Consider the following 16,514-nt stretch of genomic DNA (forward strand, 5'->3'; position numbering starts at 1 on the left):
GATTCTGGTGACACATGGCTTTAAAAGGAAATAACTTTGTATAAACTCTTTTGAAAAGGAAACTGGATATAAAAGTGTGGTTCACTCAATCAAACCACTGTAACTGTTGTTGTTGTTGTGTTTTTTTTTTTTTGTTTGTTTGATTTTTAAATGACCAACTGGTATTTCCAAATCCTCTTTCTAAAAAGTTCTACTGTCCAGTGTGTGGATCATTTTCTGAAATCCCACTTTGCTAACGGTGCATCATGTCTCTTGCCAAGCAGTGTGTTATGGAGTCCGTGATTACTTTATATCTCTGTGAAGAATTGTCATATGGCCTGACACTCACAAACTCATCTGTAATTGTGCTTTGTTTTGTTTGGCTTACAGGTTGTTGTTTCAGCTGCCTCTTTACTAATCTGGGCTTTCACCATCATGCATTCATCATACTTTTCTCTGTGCTGTTTCAGGTGCTAATATAAATTTGTTGTGTTGCCATGTGATGTAACAACTTTAATTTAGCAAATTTTGCATAGTACCTCTCTCTGCTCAGTGTTGGTTATCTTAAAGCCAAAATATTGCCATATAACCAGGGTTTTTCCTGGCTAAAAATCTTTATATTAGCAGTGTAGAAAATGGGCAAACAGCTCTCAGAGAAAATGGGCTGTCACGTCCACACATGCACTTATTTATTTAATATAATCGCAGCATTTTGCCGTCATATAATCGCACAGGCTGACATCGCGATTGCGATATGATTAATGGTGCAGCACTATTCCCAAATTGAAGTACCTCAGTAGATGGGTGCAGAGTATATAATATGTATAATTATATTAATATATAAATAAAATAAAGTATTAGACTAAAAGCACATCTGTACAATCTATTTTCTTTTCTCTTTACATCATTATAACTCTCCTAAAATGTACCTCACACATCCCCTTCTAAATTGAATTTGTTCCCTTCTCACCTAAAGCGCTCGCGCTTGTTAAAGAGTGGCGTGCTGTCATAGCAACCATGTTATGTTCCGTTTCCGTTCGTCCTGCGAAGGCCATCTCATTTAAACGAGGACGCTCGGTATACTGCATCCTTCAAAGGACGCATCCTACCTAGCACGCAGCCTACGAAACGAGACAGCTTTTGATAAAAATACACCTGTAGCACAAATACTAGCTTTGCTATATTTTTATGAATTGGGTTGCTAGGAGACATCTCTATAGGGAGCGTTGCAGTTTTGTTTCCTTAAAGGTCAAATTCCGAGCATCTGGCAGTGGATTGCATAAATGGTTTGAGATCGGAGATATCAAGTAGGAATCTCCCACATCCGACTTGAATGGAACGCAGCATAAGAGCCAGGCGTTACCCAGCCGCATCATAAACTCCACCCTGTATTTAAACGAGACAGGTGTGTGCACAGGTATGTGTTTGAGGCTCTCCTGCTTTTTGGACAGAAACCAGAGTCGACAGAACTAGATTACCAAATTGTCTTTACGTTTTTATCTCAGCTAGGTCTTCAAAGAAAGTAAGGTGTTCACACCACTCAAAATGAAAGGAACTGAATTTCACCTTCCACTGGCCGAGTATGATTTCGAGCGGCACTTTGATGAGAGGATTGCCATTGAATGGATGCAAGACAACTGGTAAGAAAAATTGTTGTTTGCTATTTCACTTCAATACGTAATTGGGCGTTTCTTCAACTTCGGGCACTTTTAGTGGAATTTCAAAAGTAACCTCGAACTAGTTTATTGAATTGGTCTACTAACAGTGCTCAACAGTGTGCTCATGGATAATTAAGTATTTTTATTAACCTCTGAATGTCATAAATCCATTTCTTGTCTCAAGCATGATCTTTACTGATTCCATTTGTTAACTTGGCCTGGTGGGGGGGATTGTTTGGTGTGGAGGAAATGACTTGATTTGAGTTCACATTTGTGTTTTGATGTATACACAATCTAGTAATAATTACTTTTTCTAATGCCACTTTGTCTTTTTATAGGAAAAAGTCATTTTTATTTGGTGGTGTGTATGTAGTGCTTGTGTTTGGGGGGCAGCACTTTATGAAGGAGAGACAGAGACTTAATCTGCGGAGACTATTGGTGCTGTGGTCTCTCAGTTTAGCCATCTTTAGGTGAGTAAAACCCCTTTTAGCTTTCTTGGTGAATACAGATATTTTTCAGACATTGTAATGCATATAATACATAACATGGTAAATATAAGATTTTCTAGTTATTGCTTTGCTCTCAGACTCATCTTGTTTAGTCAAATGTGACTTTCTAAATGAGAATCATTTAATTCTTTATCCAGAATGAATGGAAAGGTCATTGGTCAAAAGGTGTGGGAAGTTCATGGCCTTATATTTTCTTTCAAAATCTGTCCCTATAAAAATGCCCATCCATGAAGTTATTTGAAAAATACAATGTTCTGCACTTTTTTTTATTTTATTTATATCTTTTTTTTTTGTGTGTGTGTGCTTTTTATGCAGAGCCATGACTGGAGACTCTAGGTCTTCCTTTCAGTCACACTTCTAGTTTCACATTGTTGAGTATTGCATTCCATGTCAACCAGTTTTACTCAGGAGAAACAATATCTGTTGTTAACATGTTCAAATGCTATGAAACATGATCATTCACGAGAATGCATGCCAGTGACATGTTTGCAGAGTGAGTTGAATTTCCTTGTGCAGCATATTTGAAACTGTAGTCAGCTCCTTTTTTTTTTTTTTTTTTTTAAATCATCAGCTGCCATTGTTTTAGCTTGGGTTTTGTTTCATCATTAATAGTCCTCCAAGGGGGCTGACTTCTAGTTACATGCCCTTTCAAGCTCCCACAGCAACTGGACCTTGATCACAAGTTATTGTTAGTATTGATTTTAGTTTAACAGAAATTGAGGTCAGGCCTGCTAGCTACCATCTCAGTGTTTCTGTTTGACATACCCAAAACAAAACCAGCTCTCTTTTTCCAGAGTTCACTAGAGGGCTGATTTGTTTATCATGGATACCAGGGTGTACTGACACAGTCATGATGGATGCAGTGGAGATACTGTGATACGTTTGTAATGGGAGGGTTGCTTTTATGCATATTCTTGTTTTATTTCAGTATTGTTGGAGCTGTGAGAACTGGGTGCTACATGTTACACGTTCTCAGCACCAGTGGTTTTAAACAGTCTGTTTGTGATCAGAGCTTCTACAATGGACCAGTTAGCAAGTTCTGGGCTTGTGCCTTTGTGCTGAGCAAAGCCCCAGAGCTAGGTGAGCCTTGAATTGGAATGAGTTATTCTTAAATAATTAATAGTTCATCCAAAAAGGTGCACTTTTTTTTTTTTCTTTTCATTCTAATGTCATTCCAAACCTGTATGAGTTCCTTTTTTATGTGAAACTCAAAAGACAATGTTTTAATGTATATCACAGCTGGTCTTTTCAACTTTTTATGCTTTTCTGCATGATAAAGTCTTGAAGGTTTGGAACAACATAAGGACAAGTAAATAACAGCATTTTCCTTTTTTGGGTGAACTATTACTTTAATTGACTTAATTTAGCAAACTTTAACACTTTAAGGTTCCATTAGTTAACATGAGCTAACAATGAACAATTATTTTACAGCATTTATTAATCTTAATTTCAACATATGTTAACATTAGTTTATGCGCTATGAACTAACATTAACTAGCAATTAACAATTGTATTTTTATAACCTTACCATTTAACAAATATGAATAAATTCTGTAAAAATATACTCTGATCAGCCACAACATTTAAAACCACCTGCCTAATATTGTGTAGGTCCCCCTCGTGCCTCAATTCTAGAGACTTGTGTGTGAAAATCCTAGGAGATCAGCAGTTATGGAAATACTCAAACCATCCCATCTGGCACCAACAATCATCCCACGGTCCAAATCACTGAGATCACATTTTTCCCCATTCTGATGGTTGATGGCTGTATCTGTATGATTTTATGCACTGCTGCCACACGATTGGCAGATTAGAAAATTGCGTGGATGATTGTTGGTGCCAGATGGGCTGGTTTGAGTATTTATTTAACTGCTGCTCTCCTGGGATTTTCACACACAAGTCTCTAGAATTTACTCTTAATGGTGCCACACAATTTTTTTAAATAAAAAAACCAGTGAGCTGCAGTTCTGTGGATGAAAATGCCTTGTTGATGAGAGAGGTCAACCGAGAACGGCCAGACTGGTTCGAACTGGCAAAGTCTACAGTAACTCCGATAACCGCTCTGTACAATTGTGGTGAGAAGAATAGCATCTCCGAATGCTATTCCAAGATGCTGGATGGCGCGAGGGAGACCTACACAATTTTAGGCAGGTTGTTTTAATGCTGTGACTGTGTGGTGTATAGTGTTCATTCATGCCTAATGCATTAACTAATATTAACGAATGGAACCTTATTGTAACAAGTTCCCACTTTCTTTTTATTTGTAATGTATACTAGAAAATGTCCCTCAATGCCATTCTTTGAATTCTAATAGTATTTTTACTCCTCTATTTACCTTGTCAGGGGACACCATATTCATTGTCCTGCGTAAACAGCGACTCATCTTCTTGCACTGGTATCATCACATCACTGTACTGGTGTACTCCTGGTATTCCTACAAAGACCAAGTCGCTGGTGGCGGATGGTTCATGACCATGAATTACACCGTGCATGCACTCATGTACAGCTACTACGCTGCTCGAGCCGCAGGACTCCGTGTGCCGAAACCCTGTGCCATCATTATCACTTCCTCCCAGATAGCCCAGATGGCCATGGGGCTGGCAGTAAGTGCACTGGTGTACCGGTGGATGCAGGATGGGGATTGCCCTTCTTATGTCAATAACATAGTGTGGGCTTCACTGATGTATCTTAGCTATCTGCTGCTCTTCTCTTCTTTCTTTTATCAGTCTTATGTGAAGGGTTTAAAGCCCACGGGCATCAAAACTGACTGAGATACAGACTAGAGGATTATAATGTTGTGTTATTTACCTTTGTCAGTGTTTTACATAATTGCTATTAGAGTCTGGCTATATTATGATGTTTCAGGACCTTTTTTTTAGTCTTGTATTGTTTGAAAGGTCAAGTGCAACCATTGATTTTGTGGTTCTGAGAAGGAAAATGATTTGACAATTTTTGGAGGGCTATTTTAATCCTTCAGTCAGTCTAACAGGCCAAGATGTCTAATCTTTAGAAGTCCATGTATGTTTACTCTTATAGCAGACTGACATGCCCTGAACTCCTCTCAGATATATGGTGTATTCCTGTAATGTATGTATGTTTGTTTGTTTGTCTGTGCAGTTGTGCACCTTTTATTGGGCCACACAATGTAAAATCAAAGTCACCATTCTGCAGATGTGCTTCTGTTAATGTGGGGCATGTAGGTGCAGTGCTTGTGTACTACTGTGTTTCAACCTCATGATGTCACAGAAACTTGAATTATCTGTTCTGACTGGTTGGACTGGTTCCTATAAATTTAAATTGGTGGACAGTGTCTAAACTGGAATTTTCTAGATGTTCCAGAATGATGACGCCCTTGTCCCCCCTCATTCTGTTCATTCTTCTATCACTGCAGCTCTAATTTGCAGTAATTCCTGTTTGTGGTTTTATTGAATCTGAATCTCACTTGCCCTGGAGTGACGCATGGGCAGAGTCGGTATGAAATTGTTCCTTAGTTCTGAGATTTACTGGCTTTACGACCTGTTATGACGACATCACAATTTATGCTTGACAGGGAAGTTATCCTTTAGCCATCCATATAATGTTGGTTGTTTCTTGCATCATTAGTTAAATGTACAGCTATATCTATTTACATTATCACATTTGGTTGAGGCGTTTTAAATATTTTCTTTAACCAGAATTAGTATTTTTAAGTTAAGGATTACAAGTAAAGGTTCCCACTTAAATGGATATTTTTCTATATATTTTATTCTGTAATAGACTTCTGATCATTCATACACAATATCTGAAATGTTGCTGCTACAACTTCTCATCTCCCGTCTGTAGAATCACCATTTATTTCAAGTCTGAGTTTTTGTTTGTTTGTTTCAAGGGCATTTTGATATTTTAAAGATATATTTTATGACTCATTTTGTCATTTAATATGGCAGCCATAGAACAATTTTTTTTTTTACATTGTGTTAGAAACAGCCAAATTGAATGTGTGCCAGAAGTCTTCACCACCAACCTTGGACTTTATGGCTTATGTTTCTTTTTAAAGGAGGCCAAATGTGTAAAATTTAGTTTTGTCCTAGCTGATCCTGTGTGCAGGTTATTGGCTAATATAAAGGGCTGTGAAGTGTATCCCATGATTAATCATGATGTTTTATTTATTAGTGTAAAAATAAAGTTTTTTTTTTTCTATGTGTAGCAAGTTGTGTTTTTATTGACTAAGTATCAGCTGAAAGGTATGGTCACTAGGGAGCGTATCAGCGGAAAGGTGGGAGCACTAGGGTGATTCTAAAGACATCTGATTGGCTTGCAATGACACATAAAAAGTGGTTTCTTTTTCAAATCAATGTAAAGTGTGCTTCAAGGGGGATGCACACTTTTTTTTTTGGATCACACTTTTTCCTTGTGTATACAGTGAACATATACAGCAGCTTTGTGGCAAGTTGTGTTGCGCTTTTTATTGACCATATCAGCTAAAGGGCTCTTAATTGAGTGGACATTATATACACACACACACACACACACACACACACACTTAGTTTGTGACCAACAGGAATCTATTTTCCAGCTCTGACAAGAGTAGATCCTGGTTGATATAATTTATACTCTGGGTTGTTTAATGGGTTAAAATTGGACATGGGAAAGAGAAAACATATAAGCATGGCTAAGAGTTTAGTCAACAGTTTAATTATATTAAGCTGTAACCATATCTTGGCTCACCTCTGTTCATCCAAGGAATGTTTGCCATTTTAATTCTGGGTCATTCACTTCCCAGTTACAGTATACCCGCTGTTGATGGATATGGCTTTGGAAGGATACGTAGGAATCTCTTGAACACCTGTGATCTTTGTGACACTTTCCATCAGAAGTGCCCCTGCTGCAACCTGGGGTTATGCAACTTATGTGGCTGTATCATCTGTGATACAGTGAAAGTAAATTCAGTGGCTGGTTCGTTTCTACTTGAAATTGAAAAATGTTGTTGTAGTTCAGGTCTTTAGCCATGTCTCTACCACCATCCTAGAAGTGAACCAACAAACATTCTGCTCTCTAAACAATGCTGAGGGTTGTGCTGTATGCATTTCCATCCCCCAGCATATTTACTTGGATGGCAGTATTTAGGAGGAGAGGGCTACTTCAAAGTAGGCCAAATATTCACTACAGCTATTATTTTTATCATAAGTAAACTTTAATTATGGAGAGACTCAACAGACTCTATTCATAGCTAAACAAAGGCATTCTTTGGCTATTTAGCTCCTTGGAGGGTAAAATGAGGAACTGAGCCATCAAATCATCTGCTATAATGTTGAATACCGACTTACAATAGAATCTGCTACATGTACGGACATGCATCACCATATTTGTTTGAATGTGTATTTGTTCAATATTGAATATACAGTTGAAATCAGAAGTTTAAATACACCTTTTAGCCAAATACATTTAAACTGTATTTTTTCACAATTCCTGACATTTAATCATAGAAAACATTCCCTGTCTTGTGTCAGTTATGATCACTACTTTATTTTAAGGATGTGAAATGTCAGAACAATAGTAGAGAATTATTTCAACTTTTATTTCTTTCATCACATTCCCAGTGGTTCAAAAGTTTACAAACAATTTGTTAGTATTTGGTAGCATTGCCTTTAAATTCTTTAACTTGGGTCAAACATTTTGGATAGCCTTCCTCAAGCTTCTCGCAATAAGTTGCTGGAATTTTGGCCCATTCCTCCAGACAGAACTGGTGTAAATGAGTCAGATTTGAAGGACTCATTGCTTGCAATTGCTTTTAAGTTCTGCCCACAAATTCTTTTTTTTTCTTATCTGATTGAGGTCAGGGCTTTGTGATGGCCTCTCCAATACCTTGACTTTGTTGTTCTCAAGCCATTTTGCCACAACTTTGGAGGTATGCTTTGGGTAATTGTGCCTTTGGTAGACCCATTTGCGACCAAGCTTTAACTTCAAGCCTGATGTCTTGAGATGTTGCTTCAATATATCCACACAATTTTCCTTCCTCATGCCTTTTTTGTGCAGTGCACCAGTCCCTCCTACTGCAAAGCACCCCCACAAAATGTTGCTATCACACCCATGCTTAACGGTTGGGATGGTGTTCTTCAGCTTGCAAGCCTCATCCTTTTTCCTCCAAACATAATGATGGGTCACTATGGTCAAAAAGTAAAATTGTTTTATTTAATCAGACCAGAGGAAATTTCTCCAAGATCTTTGTACCCATGTGCACTTGCAAACTGTAGTCTGGCAGTTTTGGAACAGTGGCTTCTTCCTTGCTGAACAGCCTTTCAGGTCATGTCGATATAGGATTCGTTATACTGTGGCTATAGATTCTTGTCAACGTGTTTCCTCCAGCATCTTCACAAGGTCCTTTGCTGTTGTTCTGGGGTTGATTTGCACTTTTCGTACCAAACTACCTTCATCTCTTGGAGACCGAATGCGTCTCCTTCATGAGCTGTATAATGGCTGCGTGGTCCCATGGTGTTTACTTGCATACCAATGTTTGTACAGATGAATATGGTATCTTCAGGTGTTTGAAAATTGCTCCCAAGGATGAACCAGACTTGTGGAGGTCCACAATATTGTTTAAAGGTCTTTGCTGATTTTCCCATGATGTCAAGGAAAGAGGCATAGAGTTTGAAGGTCATAAAATGCATCCACAGTTACACCTCCAGTTCAGTACACCTCCTATCAGAAGCTAATTGTCTAAAGGCTTGACATAATTTTCCAAGATGCTTAAAGGCACAGTTAACTTAGTGTATGTAAACTTTTGACCCACTGGAATTGTGATATAGTCAATTAAAAGTTAAACAATATGTTTGTAAACAATTGTTGGAAAAATTACTCCTGTCATTCACAATGTAGATGTCCTAAACGACTTGCCAAAACTATAGTTTGCTAATATGAAATAGGTGTATTGATTTAAAAAAATGAGTTTTAATGTCTTCACCCTAAGTGCATGTAAACTTCTGACTTCAACTGTACAATTTAAACATTTATAGTTTTGGTTTAAAAAGGATGTGAACCTCTGGGCTTCTAACTTCTTAAATAGATAATTGGAGGCAGGTGTCAGTCAGTGCGCTGAGAGTGTAGCTGTGGGTACTGAAAGAGTCAGAACTTCTCAAGAAGTCTGTGAATCATACCCTGATCAAACGAAATGCCACAGAACCTTAGAAGAATTGTAGAGATACGTGAAGCTGGAAAAGGCTACAGAAAATGTCTTAAGGCCAATCCACTGTACGACAAATTGTCTAAAAATGGAGGAAATTCAGAACTGTTGCTAGTTTACCTAGGAGGGAGCATCCTGCATAGTTCACCCCAAGAGCACAACATGTGATGCTGAAGGATGTGAAAAAGAACCCAAAGGTAACACATATTCTGGTTAAATATCTTGAACTCGCTAATGTCTCTGTTCATGTGTCAACTATGAAAATCACTGAAAAACAATGGTGTTCATGGGAGCACACCACAGAGGAAACCACTTCTATCCAAAATATTTTTTTGCATGTCTCAAGTTTGCGAAAGACCCTTGTTGCTCCACAAATCTTCTGGAACAATGTTCAGTGAACAGATTGAACACATTTTGTATTTTTGGCAGAAACAAATCACAATATATTTGGAGCAAAAAGGCACCACACATCAACACTAAAACCTCATCCCAACTGTGAAGCATAGTGGAGGATGCATCATGGTTTGGGACTGCTTTGCTACATAATGGCCTGGATATCGAGGTAGTGGTCCCAGTTGAGTGATTCAACAAGACAATGACCAAAAACACACAAGCAAATCAACAACAGAATGGCTAAAGAGGAATAAAAATGTGTGTTTTGGAATGGCCAAGTCAGAGACCAGACTAACTCAATTGAGATTGTTGCTGCATGACAGGAAGAGGGCTGATCATCAGCTACAGGAAACCTCTGGAGGTTCGACCAGTTATCAATACAAGGGTTCACATACTTTTTCCAGCATTGACTGAGTAATTAAACATGAAAACGAAAATTATTAATTACTTTAAGCAAATTGTGTTTGTCTATCATTAGGACTTTTGTGAAGATCAGTCCACATTTAATGAATAATTAATGCAGAAATGCAGGTAATTCCAAAGGATTTGCATTTTTTTTTTCTTGCCACAGTACAGTATATATTTAAAAGTTCTGTTGCAAGGTAATTGTACACAAAACAACTAAATGAAAACTGTCAAAGTTGCACATTTATCTTAAATCAACATAAGAGCTTGATGGGATTTAAACTACAGCACAATGTAGTATCAGCCAAGATGGGTGTGTTTGATTAAGAGGGGTGGATGTAATGCTTTACTTTGTTAGAGATTTTCTGATAAAGGATGAAAACAATCTTATAGATGAAATACAGACTTGCCAAACAAATACAAACCACTTTGTCTTTTTTCATGGAAGTTTCATTGAAAAATTATTTGAAGTCACTTTATCAAAATCTTTAAAGAACTTTGACTTAAAAACTGTCAAATATATTGCCTAAATGCTGATTGCTAACCAGATGTTATAATTGACTTTAGCTTGTTTGAATAAATAGGGTATTTATCATTCCATTCAGCATTTACTTGAACTGGTCATGCACCCCATGTTTTACTGGTTTTAAAGTTCCTTCTGTGACTGTTAGATTCAGTTTACTTTAGTCTGGGCTAATTCACCAGCTTTGCATTGACAAGCTTGGTAGGCACCTTGACTATGAAATGACTGTGCTATCCCCCTCTGGAGTAGAGAGAGGGAGTGACAATACTTACATGTAAACGGTCCTATTAATCATTCCACAGTTCACTCTCCTTGTTATATTTTGCTTCCAACATGGTTAATGTTCCATTTGAAAAGTGTTCAAATGACACAAAGTGATATATTTTCATGGACCTTTGCTTAAACCCACGTTAAGCCTGTTGCTAATATCTTTGTTAGTTAATATTTTCTTGAGTCCATTGTTTTATTGATTACAATGCTTGAATGGAGAGAAATGAAAGGAAAAAACACCATTTATATGCAGTAAATAAAGTGTTTGATTAATGTGCCAAAACAAGCCTTTGTATTTACATACATCCTGTGTTAAAGTTTAGCCATTGAAAAACTCTCAAAACAATAATCTGCGATTATTATGTGTTTAAATAAATATTCAGGGTTCAATACAAATTTGTGGAATACTGCTGATTACTACAAAAAATTATTTCCACTAAGTGATGCACTTACAATGGAAGTGAATGCGGCCAACTTTGAGGATTTTAAGGCAGAAATGTGAAGCCTATAATTTTATAAAAGCACTTGCATTAATTCTTCTGTTTAAACTCATGTATTATTTGAGCTGTAAATTTGTTTAAATCGTCGTTTTTATAGTCATTTTTGAGTTTTATGGTTTGTTGACATTGTCGTCATAGCAACAAAGTTGTAAAATTGGCTTTTACTTTACACAGAAAAGGTTAGTAAGCGATTGTATCACACTAAAATTATGTTAGCACGCATATTGTTCAAAATCTTGTGGCTTTTTAAATATTGAGTATTTTAATGTTTACGGTTTGGCCCCCATTCTCTTCCATTGTGCCTCACTGTAAGCTTGATTTCTTACTTTAAAAAAAAAAGTAAAGTAGGTATGAGTCAAAATAATTTTTTGTTGTTAGTCAACACTATGCCACAAATGCTGTCGATTGAGTTTAACTTGTATTGAACCCAGAATATTACTTTGAGGTAGTATTTTTCAACAAGCTAAAGAGAAGCTTTAGAATTGTCACATTGAGAGTATTGTAACTGCGCAGCTGCAAATGTCCATAATTCTTTTTCCTGGTGATAAAACACAGTGAACAATTCTTTCATTAGTCAATAAACATCAGAGTGGAAATAATTAATTGATTACACAAAATCTTGTAAATGCTATATGCAGAATAAAGCAAACAATATCTGACTAATATATAAAACCTTAAAATCGCTGATGTCTTGCCTTACTAAACCTTCACTTGTGATTTTTGTTGCAGTTTTTGTAAACAATTTTAAAGTATAGCTTTTAATGTTAGTCCTATTTAAAGAGACAATATTTATATTAAGTCATGTGTAAATCTAAAGATTGTAAGCTGTAAATGAACACTGTATAGATCATTTTTCCCTCACCCTGGCCTTCAAAGAGTGCCTTGTATTCCATTCCTATTTTGTACATAATAAGCACTTCTAATGGAGGAGGTGGGGGATAAAGAAGGATCATGGGATACGTACTAGAGGGCACAGGTATAAAAACACTGCAATAGGGGTCAGAAATCAAATCCCTAAGGAGTCTCAGACAAGAAAGAACTTCACTCTCAGCCTTGAGAATCCTGTAACCTCTGTCTCTGGGATTCAACATGTGGAAAGACAACAGTATTGGTAAGCAGAACACCGAATGGGGGTTTCACATTTTAGCTTTACACATTTAAAAGGAAAACCTTCCTATAGGAAGAAAGATTTGTTTCCACCTCAAACAAAAAGAAAATAATCTTGAAAAGATTGGCACTGTTACTTTACATTTTTGTATAAGTATTCTATGATGCATTGATGTTTTTAGGGTTTCTATATTCCGTCTTTGCATTTTAGTTTGAACTAATTGAAAAATGGTAGCCTTGACAAGTGATACTCCATGTTTGGCTTGACACTGATTTTGATTTTATTCTTTAGATGAATCTGCAAAGAAATCTGGTAGTAGTGCTGTATCAAGGAGTGCAAGTCGTAGGAAAAGGACAAGTTTCTCAAAGGAACACGTAGAGCTCCTGCGTGCTACCTTTGAAACAGACCCTTACCCAGGAATCAGCCTCAGAGAGAGTCTCTCCCAAACTACAGGACTGCCTGAGTCTCGCATACAGGTGGGTGATGATGACATATTATGGCATGTTATTGAAGTTGTACACTCATACACTGCATGTACTAGCAATGTTGAAAAGACTAGCATATGTTTTGGATGCTGATTTCAGTGTGGGACATCTTAAATAGTTTCACCAGCATGCCTTTCTTGGAACCAGAACTAGCCTCACCAGAAAGTTCATGCTGGTCACCAGCTTAATTTTGTTGGTGAACAGCAAGCGTGGCAATGCTGGTCCACTTGCTAGACCAGCACCAAACCAGCAGTAACTAGCAAAAACAGCCTGGACCACCATGGAAATTCATACTGGTTTTAGCTGGTCTTTTCAGCAGGAAAATTAAGTAAATAATTAATTAGGAAAAAACCTTTCTCTCGCTTTGTCTTTCTTTTGTACAAATTCCCACATACACTCAAAAGCAGGTCATGTGTTATGCTAAAAAGGCCTTATGTAAAAATGTGTTTGCTGTTGTTGATACCAGTTTCAATATCTCTTTTTATCACTTCAACACTGAGATGATGCAAGTGTCTCTCTGTGATTATCTTCTGTTTAGTTCAGAAAACTGTTCAGCCTGTAAACAAAGGACATACCAAGCATAGATAACCATTCTGACTATATTCCACAATAATGGATGCCATGTAACAATGATTAACCTGAAACATTTCACAGGGAAGCTTATCTGTGTGCACTGGATGGTTGGCTCTAATCTCTTAACTGTATTCTTAAGTAGCTGACCCCACTTTGTCTTGATGTTTCTGCTCACAATAGGTATGGTTCCAGAATAGGAGGGCTCGCACACTGAAATGCAAGGGTGGTAAGAAATCACTGTGGCAGTCTGATGCCGCTTTGCCAACCTACAGTGCCAGGCAGAATTCACTGGTACAGCTACACACTACTGGCAGGGAGGGCAGTGAGTCTGGTACGATCAATGTGCCCTCATGCACTCCACCACCTGCATACCCCATTCATATTAAAGAGGAGATGGAGAGGGATGGAATTTATGGGTGTAACACTCCATCTTCCATGTCAGTTGGCGATGACTCAGGCTATTGCACGCCTTCATATGGATATCATCAGGGCAGACCCATGAATACTCATGGCAGTCCTTGTCTTCTAAGCCCAGAGCATCAGATACCCCCTAACAGTTCTGCAAGAAATGACAGGGGGTCACCTATGAGCTCCATGTGGACCCCCCTTCATTTCGATGCCTATGGCTGCTATAAGAACTCCGGTCAGGGCTTTTACTACTCTCCATCTGAGAAACATCACATGTCCAACAGCCTCCAGCCACTGACCCCTGTTACCCCAGACTCAGGCTGTTTGGAGGGTACTCCCCCAGCCTCCAGCTCCTTTTGTTTGGAAAACCCAGAAATGCCAAGGATAGAAAGTCGAGAGGAAAGGGCCGTTCATCATGGCCCTTTGCCTGAACTGCCAACCTTGTCACTGCAGGAGATCCTGGGAGAGTTGCAAGGAGACTGGTGGCAAGGAGAAGGACTAAACAGCCAGTCATCTGAGGATAATCGTGTCTATTGCTGAGCTAAATTTGGCTGTGTACATTATATTTGAAAATATTTATTAAATGTATTTATTGACTTGCCTAAATAATGTATTGTTTGGCTTATCTAAAAATGAGATTTAAAATGTTTTCTGACTCATCAAAGGCAGTTCAAATGGTTCAGTTGTTAAGGCAAAGATATGTATTTATTTTCAGTTTTGCTATTTATTCGTTGGTGTGCAAAATAAATAATCATGCGGCTTTGTGTATATTATTTACAAACATCTTTATTGACTTCATTTAATTGCTGCACTTGCATTTTAATAAATATGTTTTTCTCATTTTCTCTCAAATGTCAGATCTATACAATTGTTCTGCATACATTTATTATATTTTTATTTTAATGAATAGATAACCTGCAATTCACAAAACCATCATATTGCTTTCTGGATAATTGCATTTTTGTGACGTGAATCAGAAAGTATGTTAAAGGTAGCCAAGAAGCAGCAAAAAAAACATAACACGACAACGCGAAGGGAAAACAGCGGGGTTTAAATAAAGAGACACGTTAATGACTAAATGACAGACAGGTGCGGACAATAACACGCAGACAGGGCCGGAAACGACGGGAAGAAGGGAAGTGTAGTTTTCACAGAGACAGTGAAACACGGGCGGACAACAAGGAAGACATGACAGGGAGCGTGAACGGTAAAACAGAAAACACGGGGCGGACAACAAGGGAGCGTGACATGGAAAGTGACTAGTGACGGGTGAAACAGAAAACACGGGGCAGACGACACGAAACACGGTGCAGGTGAGCGAGACCGTGACAAGAACAGCTTGAATGCAAATTTTACATCAGAGCAGAGAAAAGAATATCACGCAAATATGGGCATAAGTCATCCAAAATTAGGAAATTATACTAAAGGAAATTCTTAGTGAAAAGTTGGATACATGGATTCAGTTGCAAATACATTTAAAAGCGCTGTTACCAGGCAATTGTACAAAACAAAGCAAATTTATGAAAAGTACATTTTGTAAGTATTTTATCACAAATTTACAGAAAGACTTTAAAAAGACTTTTAATTTTAACAACAACAGCCATTAAATGGTCAATATCAGATATTAAATTGTTTTGTTTTTTTAATTATTATTAATGGGGAATGACATTAATCTTTTTGTGGTCAAACTATTTTTCTGTCATGAATCAGAAAGTGTATTTGGGGCTTACAAAAAACAACACAAAACATTTTCTCAACTTTCATGCCATGTCATGATGACCTGGTTTTAATTTTGAGGCAATACAACTTTGCTTCACAACTGTTACAGCACTACCAAAGTAAGTAAGTTTTGGCCAAAAACTTTTATTAAAATAGTCACACTGACTGTCATTCAGAGAAAACAGATAACAAAAAGATCTTTATTTATACACTACTATTACTACGCATACAATGTTTAAAATTCATTTTTATGAATGTGACCATAAGAATTTGTATGCCTCAAAGGAGAGTTTGTTTTTAAACACATGAATCAAATGTTACTCGGTATCACCAGAACAAAAAGAACAAAACACAAAAGATCAAATAGCAAATTATATTGCATGAATCATGTAAGTGCCTGTAAAAGAAAGTTACTAAGAATAGTGGTACATAAACTATTAAGCTCTTGTCAAAACTGAGTTTTGATGTAATCTACTTGCACCAGCATCATTTGCATAGTGAATTGTTTACTTTCGTTTTCAGTTTTTGAGGATAAAGAATATTTTGCTTACTTGCAGAAAGTTTGATGTAGTAGGAGGGAGAAATAAGTTATTTGCATAAACTACAAAAGCATTTTTTGTGTGCTTGCAGCTCTTTGATCAACCAACAGGGGCTGAACCATAACTAATGGGTTATGACAATGTGGTATAAAGGTTTGCAAGATAAAAAAATAAAATACAAAAATGTTATGTTAATATTATATAGAACAACAAGAGCCACAGGGACCCAATAAAGGTATTAAAAGGGCATAAGGAACACACTGGTCTCTGTTACACAACTAGATAG

At 37.3% G+C, this 16,514-nt stretch overlaps 2 protein-coding genes across 2 annotated transcripts; both read left to right on the forward strand.

Annotated features, from left to right (window-relative positions):
• Window positions 1-1,396: 1,396 nt before the first annotated feature.
• On the forward strand, window positions 1,397-6,287 carry elovl6l (ELOVL family member 6, elongation of long chain fatty acids like). Its single transcript, XM_052150598.1, has 4 exons — window positions 1,397-1,619; window positions 1,976-2,107; window positions 3,075-3,226; window positions 4,490-6,287. Exons 1-4 carry the CDS (start codon window positions 1,525-1,527, stop codon window positions 4,915-4,917), a joined length of 807 nt encoding a protein of 268 aa, XP_052006558.1. The 5' UTR covers window positions 1,397-1,524; the 3' UTR covers window positions 4,918-6,287.
• Window positions 6,288-12,485: 6,198 nt separating this feature from the next.
• On the forward strand, window positions 12,486-14,724 carry mxtx1 (mix-type homeobox gene 1). The gene is made up of 3 exons (XM_052150597.1): window positions 12,486-12,507; window positions 12,796-12,980; window positions 13,743-14,724. Exons 1-3 carry the CDS (start codon window positions 12,486-12,488, stop codon window positions 14,508-14,510), a joined length of 975 nt encoding a protein of 324 aa, XP_052006557.1. The 3' UTR covers window positions 14,511-14,724.
• The last annotated feature ends 1,790 nt before the right edge of the window (window positions 14,725-16,514 follow it).

The sequence above is a fragment of the Xyrauchen texanus genome, chromosome 20, assembly GCF_025860055.1.
Source record: "Xyrauchen texanus isolate HMW12.3.18 chromosome 20, RBS_HiC_50CHRs, whole genome shotgun sequence".
Taxonomy (NCBI): Eukaryota; Metazoa; Chordata; class Actinopteri; order Cypriniformes; family Catostomidae; genus Xyrauchen; species Xyrauchen texanus.

Bases quoted from the DNA above. Each gene is read 5' to 3' on its own strand.
- mxtx1 (XM_052150597.1), top strand. From the start codon at position 12,486: ATGTGGAAAGACAACAGTATTG. The intron at 12,508-12,795 runs GTAAGCAGAACA...TTTATTCTTTAG, and splicing joins GTGGAAAGACAACAGTATTG to ATGAATCTGCAAAGAAATCT. The intron at 12,981-13,742 runs GTGGGTGATGAT...TGCTCACAATAG, and splicing joins TGCCTGAGTCTCGCATACAG to GTATGGTTCCAGAATAGGAG.
- elovl6l (XM_052150598.1), top strand. From the start codon at position 1,525: ATGAAAGGAACTGAATTTCACCTTCCACTGGCCGAGTATGATTTCGAG. The intron at 2,108-3,074 runs GTGAGTAAAACC...GTTTTATTTCAG, and splicing joins CTCAGTTTAGCCATCTTTAG to TATTGTTGGAGCTGTGAGAA. The intron at 3,227-4,489 runs GTGAGCCTTGAA...TTACCTTGTCAG, and splicing joins GAGCAAAGCCCCAGAGCTAG to GGGACACCATATTCATTGTC.